The sequence below is a fragment of the Halichoeres trimaculatus genome, unplaced genomic scaffold (assembly GCF_033239565.1).
Source record: "Halichoeres trimaculatus isolate MK-OKI-2021-1 unplaced genomic scaffold, fHalTri1.1 fHalTri1_scaffold_3, whole genome shotgun sequence".
NCBI classification, from domain to species: domain Eukaryota; kingdom Metazoa; phylum Chordata; class Actinopteri; order Labriformes; family Labridae; genus Halichoeres; species Halichoeres trimaculatus.
In genome coordinates this window covers 32,136,975-32,150,616 of record NW_027437181.1, presented here as the reverse complement: position 1 = coordinate 32,150,616, position 13,642 = coordinate 32,136,975, and the positions used below count along the sequence as shown (strand labels likewise).

The window sequence follows — 13,642 nt, the reverse complement described above, 5'->3', positions numbered from 1 at the left end:
TTTCAGCCTGAGTTAAAATCTGCACCTGACAAACTGCTGCAGGGAGTGAGTAGTGTTAAAATGAAGGGGATGTTTCTTCGGTGAACCAGGTCAGCACCTGTTCCTTGTTCTTGTTTACCCAGTTGATGTTGGCTTTCGTCCTCTCCAGAGACTGCTCAAGAGACGTAGAAGCCGTGCCGAACTGCCCTGCGTTGTCTTCTTTGAACTGTTGCAACTGGAGAGGAAGAGGAGACACAAGGATTAATCGACTGCGAGTTTTCAACATTAAGCGACTATTAACTTGTTACAATACTTGAGAAAGTATGCAAGTAAGTCTTAAATGAAACATTAGCTGTACCTGTTTGTACTCAAACTCAGTGGAGAAACGTTTGGTCACTCCATCAATGAGTCTTCCAAAATTAAAGGATCCACCACCGTAGCTGAAGGAAGGAGGACATGACACACTTTGGTTATTGAGCAAACAGCTACACCCTGTATGAACACTCTGTTCAGCAGAGAACTCTAATAAAAAGCAAGACGAACAGACGCACACGTTTTCAGACTAAGACCCTGATGATTTTCTCTAAGCATGTAAACTTCACCACTTTAGTCTCTGCACTATCTAAACAAAATTGCTAAACTATTTCAGATTTCATAATCAGCCTTTTAATACATTTCTAACATGTGATCCCTCCAGAGTAAAAACATTAACTCTGACACTGCATCCCTAAACATGTGGAGTTGACTGCTACAGCGACATAATGAACATGTGTGTAAAGAAAAGACTCACTCATTGTATATATGGGCCCAGTTGGCTCTGATGAAGTCCCATGCCAGAGGCTGACCGATGGGATTCCCTGCGATATAAACTATGGTGAAGGTAGCATCCTGCTTACGGATCTTCTCTGGATCCAGACAATACTCCAGATACCTGAAACCACAACATTCACAGTGAACACACCAACCCAATGTTTAACATGAGCAGTTTGCTGCTGCTCTGAGATGATGATACAAGTTTCAGTCAAAAAGGAAACAAAAACAGACACTCTCCAGCAGAGTTTCTCTGACCTGTTGAGCAGCCAGGGCTGTTTGGTGCAGGACAGAGCATACATGAGTTTGTCAGCCTCTGAGGCAATGGTGGCTTTTTTGTACATGGACCAGGCAAAGTCCCACTCCTCCACTCCTCCAGCTGCGATAGCACTGCAGTACACGGTGGACTTCAGGTTGGGACTGATCCTGGAACGAAGGATAAAGATGAGTCAGTAAGAGCATTGATGAGAAAGAGCAATGAAATGAATGAAATTGTAACTTTTAAAACAATAAGAGATATAAGCTTTCATATACTTTATCCACAGCTAAATAAAGTTAGCGTACGTGTTGTTGTTAGGGTTGGCCATCCACTCTTTGAACCAGCCTGTAGTCAGCTCCTGACAGCCGCTCACTCCGGTGCTGCAGGCCAGAGAGATGGCGTTCACCTGGTTGTACCTGGATGGAGACATGAGAGGACAGGAGAGTCAGGGGAATGTTCAAGTAACATAACATTTTGGATTAGTCTGTGTAAGATGGAAGAAAATTCCTCTTCATAAATGATGATTTGCTGTTTCCATTAGGATTATCTCTTTTGAACAATACTTGAAAATTATCACATTTTTGAAAAAAAAAAAAAAGAAGAAGAAAGTTTAAAGTCTGATGTCAGTTTAAAAAAATAATTATAATAATAGAAAAACTAAAAAAAACCCTCTTTATTCTGTTACAGAAATACTCTCAAATTATCTGATAATAATGGATGTCTTCAAGGTTAAATTAACTAAAGACAGAGCTTTTAGTTTATACCATTTTTCAAACTGATTTAAATGTAATGATTCAGAGTCTGAAAACAGGTCTATTGCATGTTTTTTTTTTTTTTGTTTTTTTTTTTTTTGACAAACTGTCTGAATTTCTATAAGTAACAGTCACTTCAGCAGGCAGCATATCTGATGTAAATACAAAAGCTTTTTGTTAGGTCTAATTTTTCCACACTGCTTGTTTGAAAAGAAGATTTTAGGTATAAGTGTAAATGAAATGCTGAAAATAATTCTCTAATATCTAAACCTGAGAATAGTACTGAATACATGTTTTTGCTTTTTTTTCTAAATGAAAATATTTCCACACAGAAGATTTTGTAATTTTTTCATAATGACTGTAATAGCAGGAAATCTTTTGGTGAACTACTTATCCTGAAAGGACTTCTGTGATGTTTTCCTGGATTGAGAGTGTAAGAGGAGGAATCAATATGAGACCAGGGGTTGGAATATATTTTTATCTAAGGTGAAAGCAAATGACCAAAATACTCACAGCAGCCACCGTCTGGTAAAAGTTATGTGAGGTAAGGATTTGATGATTTGAACTTGATTTGCTGACGAATGACTTCACTCTGTTGATTTAAGCTTTGTCTAAGTCTACATTTAATGAATCCAAGAGGAGATTCCTCTCTTTGACAATGAAAATGTAGACTGTACATTTTGATACAGCTTTATATTACTCTTGCATGTGTCAGGGTGTGGTTGGCTGGGGTTTCTTCAGAAAACTTAATAAAAGTTTGACCAATAACAGACAATGAATAGACAGGACAGTAAAGGGTATTAGACCCAGCAGAGCTGACAACACTCAGCTTCACCATAATAATACACTGTATGTTAAAATACCAAAATAAAACTCTATATTGCTGTAACCTATATTGTGTCCTTTTATCTTTTTTATCATATATTAGCGTATTTTATCTTGTCACATTATGCCGTGTAACATTTTATTGTGTCATATCATATTATGTTGTATCATGTAGTAATTTTTGTTTTTCTCATGAATCGTTACATATTGTGTCATATTCTAACTTATCTTTTAGTATTGTATCAGAATTTTTCTTATCCTTGTCATATATTCTGAACCATATCATTGCTTATCCATGGTATCTTTTCATACTGTATTGTACTGTAGCTCATTGTATGGTACTGAATCATCTAATGTTGTTCTGTATTGTATAACATCATTTCGCATCACAATATTCTTACAAATTCCACATTGCTACTTTTGTAGTTGGTTTTCTCAACAATGGGCTCTTTGTCCTAAAGGTTCAAATCATACATGGGTTTAAAGTTTTTTGTGTATTTGTATATATGTGTCTATGTATATGGGTAAAACGTGTATGCAGACAGGTATATGTGCTTATGAATGTGATTTGTTTTGTAAGTGGAACTTCTAAGAACCTGTCAGCATATACGCCACACCTGTAATTTGCCACACATACGAATGAATGGATGGGTGGATGAGTGAAGGGGTGATTGCGGGAGGATTTGGAGTACAGAACATATTTTGGTTTATATAGAGGGAGAATAGTTGCTTCTCCTTATTCCTTTTTGGACAAATTGAATGCTTTATTTAGTATTTATAGTATTTTTTTAGTATTTATTTAGTATTTAGAGCAATTGTGGTATGACGTACCCTTTAATTGACTGTTTTTATTTTTAACTGTTTTCTTTGTCTGAAATAAACTAAACTGAACTGAACTGAACCGAACTGAACTGAGCTAAATGGGGAAAAATGTTGAAGAACTCACTGATCTGTGTGTTTTTCTGGGACGTCGGTCCAGTTGGCAGTCAGGTCTTTATAGTAGTTGAACAGAGGAGTAACCTGTTTCTTTAAATAAGCCTGAAAGACAAAGACGGACACATTTTTACCCTGCGCTGAACAATGTGAAAGCAACCTCTGTTACATTTTTTTTATCATAAACTTCATCACACACCTGCATGGGTCCGTACACTTCAGTGCGGTCAAACATCAAGAAGAAGTAGTTCAAGCCGCGAGTGGCGGTCTCCCAGGGCATAAATTCAACTTCTATATCCAGGAACTTTGTCATCCTCAGAGCAAGAGTTGTGCTCACTATTTCTGCCCTAAAATCAACATATGGTTATAAAACTTCCTCTTGAAACATCTGACAAAAATGCTCTTCATAAACACGGCCCCACCTTGCAAGGTTAAAAGCATCATCGATGATTTGGGCTCGGTTGATCACTGGAATATCCTGGGGGAAAAAAAACAAGGGGATGAGTTTTAGGGATTGGACGATGGTGTATTAACACTGCAGATGTAGTTCAGCATCACGCCACGCTGCAGGTGTTGTACCGTGGGTTTGGAGCTGAGCTTGGTAAGGAGACGCTCCCAGTTGTCTGGGTCGTAGTTGACTCTGTAGAAACCTGCCATGTCTATATTGGCCACCACCCAATCAGTTGGTTTGCTAAGAACCAGGTCTGGACTTTTATCTGTTTGGAAGAAAATAAATAGAATGATAGTTTTATCTGTTTGAGTCCATCATCCCTGCAATGCATGAACATGAATATTAAATCTAACTCACCTGTGTCTTTCAGAAGCCAAAACTGCTGTTTAGCTCCACCGGTTTTGATCCACGTAAGAGGAACAAACCACTCGTAGCTGGAGCCACGTCATGGAGAGAGCTGGTTAGTTTCTTATCACATGATCTAATTTAATATATTCAACCATTTCACGTCAAGCATTCAAAGTATTTCCTACTTGTATGGTGAGGGTCTATCCACCACTGAGTTTGGATCCAGCAGGAAGTGTTCCTGGGTGATACTTCCAGTCTTTGTGTCGATGGTGACTACGGGGAAGCCCATCTGTAGGATCCATCGGTTCATGATCTCCTCGATAGTGCTAGGCAGCTTGATGTTGGCTCTATCCACAGCCTGTTAGGAGTAATTGACACCGATTAATAAAAACTAGTGCTGTCAGGCGATTAAAAAAATCAATCTAATTAATAACAGGATTTGTAATTAATTAATCTAATTAATCTCATTTTAATCTCATATCTGCTTAAGGTCCCAAAATAAAGAATTTGAATTCCAGGACATTAAAATTACAAGACACTAAAAAAACATTTAAAAATGAGGTGGGTATTTTTAGGTACCCTGAGGCATAAGGAACACATGAAAAAAGTTTTATGGTTCTGTCTTTACAAAATCTACACAGTCCTGCACCTAAGGTAGGCTGATTTGATTTTTAGGACGGTTTTTGCTTCTGTCACATTTTTACTCGATGTTAACTCGATTTTCACTGCAATATGAACTTCTATACTTCTATGAGGTCAGGAGAACCAGGGCTAAAGGCTTAAAACTGTGAGGAACTATGTACAAAACACTTAATTCAAGTCTTGGATCAAAGAAAAGTGAAGTAGTTTCAGTTTTACATGCTCTGAACACAAACTGTTGCTCATTGGTGCAGAGCAGCCCCAAGCTGAAACATGACACCAGGGAGATGGAAGCAAATTTTCAAAGAATATTTTATATTTAAATACAGGATATATATCGATTATTCAGGGCTTGTTTAATGCAGTAAAGAGTGTAGAATTATCTGTTTTTTTTACAGAATTGAGCTAGAGCAAACGGTTGATTTTCTGCAGGTTTTCAAAAAGGACGTATGAATAAACGCGATGTGGACGGCAGTCACAAATCACTCTCGCTTCCCTCCCTCCAGTTTAAAGCATGTTCCTGACGTCACGTGTAATACATTCAGGGACCGTCGGAAATTTGAAAATCTGACGAGAACACCTCTTTTTCCAAGTAGGACACATGGTTTGTAAATGCCAGACATTTAAAAATAAGTGCGTCTTTGAACGCCCCGCAGGTTTGGGATCCAGATTAATTTGCGTTAATTTTTACAACGCGTTAATTTGCAGTGTAATTAATTAATCTAATTAACGTGTTAAAATGAGAGCCCTAATAAAAATATGACTTTCTTATGACTTTGAATACAAAACAAGCAGAGACACTGCAGTTCCTTGAGTGCCCACTTGAGGCAGGCCCAAAAAAGTAAGGATACCCTTTTAAATCCCATATTCAAAAGCTCATTTTGCGCAGAATCAAGCATGTCTGGTGAAGTCAACAGTTTAGTCTCTGTTCCTCATTTCTTTCATCCTGAAACTGAACAGAGGTGATATTTTTCATCTTAATGAATAACATGTCAAAACATGTTTTTCAAAGTGTTATGAATAAATATATATACATACGCATAGTCAGGGGCATATCTGATTTGACTGACGAGTCAAATGAGTTATACTGACTCATTATTTCAATATTGGGACCACAGTACCCGTGGTATTTTCCTCTCAGCTTCACTGGTGGATGAGAGGTCATTGGTGTGTGTGTGTATGTGTGTGTGTGTGTATGTGTGTGTGTGTGTGTGTGTGTGTGTGTGTGTGTGTTTGATCAGTTTTGCTTTCCATAAAGAATTATTCCCAAAACTTAAAACTGTGAATAATGCATGAAAAGAAATTGTAGAAAAGCATGTATTCTTGCAGTTTGTTTGTTCAATTGTCTTTTTTATTTAATGATGTTAAGAGGAAATATGAAACTGTTTAAATCAGTGATACTGAGCAGATAAACTTTATTCTATTTTATCTTTTGCTTGTTAGTAGAATCATTTGAGAGTATGATGACGATGTTTTCTTACCATTTGCAGGTGCTTCCACAGGTCTGTGTAGACGGTGTTCTTGTACTGAAACTCCTCTAAATACGTCTGCAGACAGAGACAAACAGTGATACTTCAGGTTTGCTTTTGGGTAAAAGAATGAAGTTTCTTGTCAGTAAGTTATTGATATGACAGAATCAATACTTGAACAGTGTTTTTGTGACTTGTGTGTGGTTCCTCCACTCATACAGATCTGATTTCCTCAGGCGTACTCACATGAAGACCATCAGAGAAGACGTCTTCAGTGATGAACTGTGAGAGCATCCTGAGGACTGCAGCTCCCTGTGATGGAGGGGGACGTTAGCAGTGTTAGCAGGAGGCATGTCAGATAATAGACAATTAGAGCAATCTGTTAATGAGGATCAGAGATTCATCAGCAGCCTAACTGAAATGAACTGTTGTTCACTCTTTTTAATTCAGAGGAGATCAGTATCTTCAGTATCCTCTTATCCTGGGTTAAGCTGCACCTTGCTGTATGTGATGGAGTCAAACAGCTGACTGATGTCCTCTGGTCTCTGGATGTCAGTCTCTTTGGATGAGAGGGGATGAGAGGAAGCCAAAGCATCCACACCCATCACACCGACGATCTCATTCAGGACGATTAAATCTTTCTGGAAAAACACGCAGACGTTTCTGTGTTGAGGAGAGGCCTCATCAGACACACAAAGGTGTTAGAAAACAGAAGAAAACTCACCATATTCCACGTTGGTTCAGCAAAGTTGGCTCCAAGATATGAGACGTACGTTGCGAACCCCTCGTTGAGCCACAGGTCATTCCACCACCGTGTGGTCACCAAGTTTCCAAACCACTGAGAGGACAGAGCATTTCATCAGCAGGTTTTCAAAGCTGAACAAAGCTATTACACAGGTAGAAAATTAGTTTTCACTGTGGCAGTGAGCCATTGAAGTACTTAAGTTTGATACCATATGAGCGAGTTCATGAGCGATGACTGTTGCCACCCACTCCTTGTCCCCGTTGGATGACACTGCGGGGTTGTATAGGAGGGCGGTTTCTCTGTATGTGATCAGGCCCCAGTTCTCCATGGCTCCAGCGCTGAAGTCAGGAAGAGCGATCTGATCTGAAAGAGCAACGACAGAGGACGACCCTGTCAGCTGGCTGCACACTGTTCTGGCCTTGATCCTTACTCCCTTCGTGACAGCACTTAAAGAGTCATCACCTATCACTGGCTTCAGAGGACTGATGCTTTTAAAGTATAAAAAGAGAAAAATTTGAGTTGTGTTGTTTTAATTAGTCTGATTCATTTCCAGCTCATGAATTACGTTTGATTTCCATGAACAACATGAGCCATTTCTTTTTATTGGTCTTCCAGGCATCCGTGTCTACAGACCAAGCACACATGCATCTATATATTAAAGGTCGTCTGTTTTCCATGAAAACAATTAATGTCAGAATAATCTTAGATTTTTTTTCTTCAAATCTACAGAAGTACAAAAATAAATAGTCAATGAATGCAAAGTTAATAGTGTCTGTTTTTATGCTTTCTATAATGTGAGATTCTATGTGTACCTATTGCTTTGAAACAAGGTTTTTTAAGTGTTTAAGCCAAGTACTTACCGTTTCAGACATAAATGACTATAATTCAGCACAGTCGTTTGCATGTGCCACTGTCTTTGTGATGGTCTCTGGGTGTGTACATGGCTCCTACCTGACTTGCTCAGGGGGTAGGAAATGTTGTAGTAGTTTTCAAAGAAAGCCAGGATGGGTCCAGTCTTCTCCAAAGCATAGTCTCCCTGTCCTTCTGCTATCGCCTTCTTGCGGGCCCAGATCCTGATCTAAACACAAGCACAGCCCCATTAACCAGACAGAAATCAGTGACCTGAGTTCAGCTTGAGTCCTCTAGAGGGCGGCATGGAAACATAACAACCAACATGGAAAAAACACCTGTGGTACCAGGGTTTAACACTCTGAGCTTTAAGTGTTGTTGTTTTTCTTTTTTTTTTACTTTAAGACCTTCATTATTATATTGGAGTTAATCCCTAGTTATTTCATACTTTTGTATTTTTAGACACATTCATCAGTTTCTCCAAACAATGGCTTTGATGGTTCTGCTTTCAAACTTTGACTTTCAAACTCTGAGTGCTGACTCATATGAGCTTACGTCATGGGGCCTAAACAGGCTGATACAAGCTGGATTTAATGGTGAAGCAACAAGCAGAAGTGACAAAGCATTACTAATAATCTTAAACGTCAAACTGACATGCAGTTTGATTCTTAACAGGACAGGCTTCGGCTTTGCTGCTCAGACTGCTTTGATGATAATGAACTATTTAAAACAACAACAAAGATAATTCAAGCCCTCCACAGTTACACAGAAATGATCTCAATACCAGAAATCTTACTTGTTAATGTCAAATGTGTAAATACAGAAAAAAAAAGAAGCGGTGTGATTACCAGAACTTCTGCTTCAGGTTTGCTCCCGATGTAGCCGAAATCACACACAACAAAAGCCAACAGGTAGGTAGACATGACCTCAGTGGGGTCAAAGCTGGTCTGGATTACATGCATGTCATCTACAGTGACGTTTACAGGCTCTGTGAGGGAGAGAAAGGAAAGAAGATCTATTAGTTTAGTTTAGTTTAGTTTACAGGCTCTGTGAGGGAGAGAAAGGAAAGGAGATTTATTAGTTTAGTTTAGTTAAGTTTAGTTTAGTTTAGTTTAGTTTAGTTTAGTTTAGTTTAGTTTAGTTTAGTTTAGTTTAGTCTAATGTGGTTTGGTTTAGTTTAGTTTAGTTTAGTTTAGTTCAATGTAGTTTAGTGTAGTCTAATGTAGTATAGTTTAGTTTAGTTTAGTTTAGTTTGGTTTGGTTTAGTTTAGTTAAGTTTAGTTTAGTAAAGTTCGTTGTAGTTTAATTTATTGAAGTTAAATTTTGTCTAATGTAGTTTAGTTTGGTTAAGTTTAGTTCTATGTAGTTAAGTTTAGTTTCATTTAGTCTATTTTACTTTTATTTAGTTTAGTGTAGTTAAGCTAAATTTACTTAAGCTTGGTTAAATTAAGTTTAGTTTAGTTTAGTTTAGTTTAGTTTAGTTTAGTTTAGTTTAGTTTAGTTCAATGTAGTTTAGTGTAGTCTAATGTAGTTTAGTTTAGTTTAGTTTAGTTTAGTTTAGTTTAGTTTAGTTTAGTTTAGTTTAGTTTAGTTTAGTCTAATGTGGTTTGGTTTAGTTTAGTTTAGTTTAGTTTAGTTCAATGTAGTTTAGTGTAGTCTAATGTAGTATAGTTTAGTTTAGTTTAGTTTAGTTCAATGTAGTTTAGTGTAGTCTAATGAAGTTTAGTTTAGTTTAGTTTAGTTTAGTTTAGTTTAGTTTAGTTTAGTTTAGTTTAGTTTAGTTTAGTTCAATGTAGTCTAATGTAGTTAAGTTTAGTTTAGTTTAGTTAAGGTTAGTTTATTTAGTTTAGTTTATTTCAGTTTAGGTTAGTTCAATGTAGTTTAGTGTCGTCTAATGTAGTTTAGTTTAGTTTAGTTTAGTTTAGTTTAGTTAAGTTTAGTTTAGTTTAGTTTAGTTTAGTTTAGTTTAGTTTAGTTTAGTTTAGTTCAATGTAGTTTAGTGTAGTCTAATGTAGTTTAGTTTAGTTTAGTTTAGTTTAGTTTAGTTTAGTTTAGTTTAGTTTAGTGTAGTTTAGTTTAGTCTAATGTGGTTTAGTTTAGTTTAGTTTAGTTTAGTTTAGTTTAGTTTAGTTTAGTTTAGTTCAATGTAGTTTAGTTTAGTTTAGTTTAGTTCAATGTAGTTTAGTTTAGTTCAATGTAGTTTAGTGTAGTCTAATGTAGTATAGTTTAGTTTAGTTTAGTTTAGTTTGGTTTGGTTTAGTTTAGTTAAGTTTAGTTTAGTAAAGTTCGTTGTAGTTTAATTTATTGAAGTTAAATTTTGTCTAATGTAGTTTAGTTTGGTTAAGTTTAGTTCTATGTAGTTAAGTTTAGTTTCATTTAGTCTATTTTACTTTTATTTAGTTTAGTGTAGTTAAGCTAAATTTACTTAAGCTTGGTTAAATTAAGTTTAGTTTAGTTTAGTTTAGTTTAGTTTAGTTTAGTTTAGTTTAGTTTAGTTTAGTTTAGTTTAGTTTAGTTCAATGTAGTTTAGTTTAGTTTAGTTTAGTTTAGTTTAGTTTAGTTTAGTTTAGTTTAGTTTAGTTTAGTTTACTTGGTTGCTTTTTCATTCATGTTGTCATAGAAATATATGCACAATATTAAAATGACAAATAAAAAAACCCTGAATAAATGAAAAGGAGCAGAAAGGAGAAAAAGTCTTGATATATATCCCTTCTGCCCCATCTCTCACAAAATATTTTACCAAAATTTTGATAACTCAGCAGGTAGTGGTATTTGTTCAAGTAAAATTTAGAAATTCGCCTGTTTTTATTTGTTTGTTTGTTTTTAGTTTTTGTATTGTTGTTTTTGTGTGTGTTTTGATTTTGATTTTGATTGTTTTCATCTTTTTTTGTTTTACTGTAATAATTTTTACTATGATTGACACATTAACTGATAAAATTGTGATAACTATCTTTAAGTTTATCTTTGAGAAATATTTTTTTCATCATAATCTTGATATCATTATGTAAATTGCATTGTACTGTAAGCTGGATTGTGTTTGTAGGTCAGATGCTGCAGGAAACTTGCCGTGGTTCATGCCGTTGGACAGAGCCACAGTTCCATGTGGATGCAGGAGAGTCATGTGGAAGATCGCCTTCATGGCGGGCTCATCGAAACAGGGGAAGGCCTTCCTGGCATCTGTTGGCTGCATCTGAGTGGTTGCTACAATCCTGACGACAGTACACAAAACATTCATCAGATAAAAAGAGGACATTGAGTTTTTCTGTGTATTTAACGGAGCTTAATCTGTTTTTTTCTTATGGGATTTGGAGTTTGCTGATCCCAGCACCTGGAGTTGACTTGGAAACTTTTATCTTGCCTGTTTTCAACTTGTAGAAACAACAATAACATGAAAGTAGATGTTTTTTCATGTGGAACTGAACGAAACATAATTGACATTTCCTGCAGGTTTCAAGGATCGGTGAATATTGCAAGGGTGGTCTGCGGGGGATAGGCTGAAGAAATACCTTCAGCGGTGTGTGTGTGTGTGTGTGTGTGTGTGTGTGTGTGTGTGTGTGTGTGTGTGTGTGTGTGTGTGTGTGTGTGTGTGTGTGTGTGTGTGTGTATTGAACTCTGTGACACAGACTGATCTGATACAAACCACTCAGAGAGACAATATCCTGCACCTTCAGATTGCTGATACTACACAGATGCAGATTGCTGATAGCAGTGAGTTTGACGTCACTGGAAGCTTCTATCTGCCACACCTCAAGGTTCACTGAACATATCACGCTGATGTTTTACAGCTCAAACAGGCCCATAAAGGTGTGCAGGTGAGTGGGATTTCACCTTCTGTGCACCTCACTGTGGCAAAGACTAAACAGTATCAGAAACACAGCAGAGAGGGCGATGGACATTGATCAAGAAGTGATACAGAAGTGAAATATTCACTCATGAGGAGACCTGGCATCATGACGCCTCAATCTACTGATATAATCACTGCAAAGTCAGGGTGTCTTATCTTTTTAATAGTCTCCATAATACTTGAAATCTGCTCTGACTGCCTTTTACTAGCAGAGATGTTTTTACATAAAGTGATTCAGTATTATTGCAAAAGATCAGCAAAAACTTGCACGAAATGTTATTTTTGGCTTATTATGGAGGAGTGTAGGATTTCACCAACAGAAAACAAAAAGTTTGAGATTCTGAGGATAAAAGTGACTTCCTATAAGATCTGTCTCAGGTGTATATCTTTATAAAGTGTGTATTGCATCTATCTACAGCTTTACTCCTGTCACATTATGACTGGAACATATATGATATTTTTCTGTCATATATTTTTTTTAAAAATTCTGAACTTACATTTAAGAAATCTTCTGTTTCTTTAGTTATTTTTTAACCTTTATTCAAGGAAATTTACTTTTTGGTTTGTACAGGACTTACTTGTGGCCACAGCTGTAGAAATAATGGTACCTATATTTTTCCAACATCTAAATAAGTTGAGTTAGAATGTTTTTATGAATTTTCATTATTATTGTGTGTGTTTCAAATCTTACTTTTTCACTCCATCTTCCTCGTATTCACTCCTGTAGAATCCCCCCAGATCGTCGGCCAGCTCTCCAACAAACTCAGTGAAGAGCTCGTACGTGCTCCCGACCTTCAGCGGGCTCTTCAGCTGCACCACCAGGTACTGTGTGGGCACCTCCAGCCAGGTTTTTTTCAGCTCGGGTGCAGTGACTCCACCGAGCCCTGTCAGTATGGCATGGTGTCCATCAAAGAGCGTGAGGTTGAGCTTGTTGGAGTGGATGAGGATGAGGTCTGTCGCCTTGTCGCATCTGAAAATCACCTTGGAGGACCCAAGGAAGATGTAGAGGCCCTGTTCATTGGGCTCCAGCCGAGGCCACAGGGTCACGTTGTAGGAGACTGGAACGAGAGAGTCTGGGAGTCTGTAGAGCTGCCAGGGCTCTTTGGGGCCCGAGGGTGTGGTGGGGATTGGGGCTGTTGTTGGAGCAGGAGTGGATGGAGATGTAGAGTCATTCTTTGACTTCTCCTGGGAGTAAACCACAGCGAGGGCGATGATGGTGGCTGCAGCCGCGATGGCTAACACCACACAGGTCACTGCTGTGCACTTGCTCAGGTAGACTCCTTTCCCCATGTCTCCAGCAGGTGAGAAGACAGCAGAGGGGGGATGCTGATGGCCTTATATGCTCTGCTTTTTTCCAGATCCGGCCCGAGGTTAATGGTTGATCTCCTGGACAAGAGAAACAGCTGAAAGTCCACAGTATTAGGTTGTTAAAATCCTCGAGATAAGAGATGATCCCACCTAATCAGTGAACTTTATACCTGCATAAAATCCCTCTTTAAAGGCTGCTTTGTCCCTGATGGTGCAGAATATAGAATGATGTGACAGAAACACCGGAGAGCTCCAGCCTGTGTGTTTGTAAACTCCAGCTACATACAACCCTGGCTTTCCAAGAGTGAAGAAGATTTTGTGAATCTGCAAAAGCCTTTATATTTAGTTTTAGAGTTGTGCAATGTCCAGATGACTGTGTTGAACTAAAACAGTTGCGGTTGGTTCTTAGAAGTGGAAATATTCAAGTGATT

General features: G+C 37.6%; 1 protein-coding gene across 1 annotated transcript; it reads right to left on the bottom strand.

The window, feature by feature from the left end:
• Nucleotides 1-13: 13 nt before the first annotated feature.
• LOC141787731 (aminopeptidase N-like) lies at nt 14-13,193 on the bottom strand. The gene is made up of 20 exons (XM_074666378.1): nt 12,595-13,193; nt 11,126-11,268; nt 8,908-9,047; nt 8,162-8,288; nt 7,419-7,573; nt 7,190-7,303; nt 6,963-7,106; nt 6,712-6,777; nt 6,478-6,543; nt 4,543-4,715; nt 4,367-4,443; nt 4,138-4,274; nt 3,981-4,036; nt 3,758-3,905; nt 3,572-3,663; nt 1,354-1,464; nt 1,048-1,215; nt 770-910; nt 338-419; nt 14-214 (listed from the first exon to the last, which is right to left on the bottom strand). Exons 1-20 carry the CDS (start codon nt 13,191-13,193, stop codon nt 56-58), a joined length of 2,898 nt encoding a protein of 965 aa, XP_074522479.1. The 3' UTR covers nt 14-55.
• Between the last annotated feature and the right edge of the window lie 449 nt (nt 13,194-13,642).

What these genes read in the sequence shown, in the direction of transcription:
- LOC141787731 (XM_074666378.1), bottom strand. Translation starts at nt 13,193, where the DNA reads ATGGGGAAAGGAGTCTACCTGAGCAAGTGCACAGCAGTGACCTGTGTG. An exon ending in GAGGAAGATGGAGTGAAAAA is followed by an intron (nt 11,269 to 12,594) that starts GTAAGATTTGAA and finishes TACTGTCGTCAG; the next exon opens with GATTGTAGCAACCACTCAGA. An exon ending in CTCATGAACTCGCTCATATG is followed by an intron (nt 7,304 to 7,418) that starts GTATCAAACTTA and finishes CTGTCCTCTCAG; the next exon opens with TGGTTTGGAAACTTGGTGAC.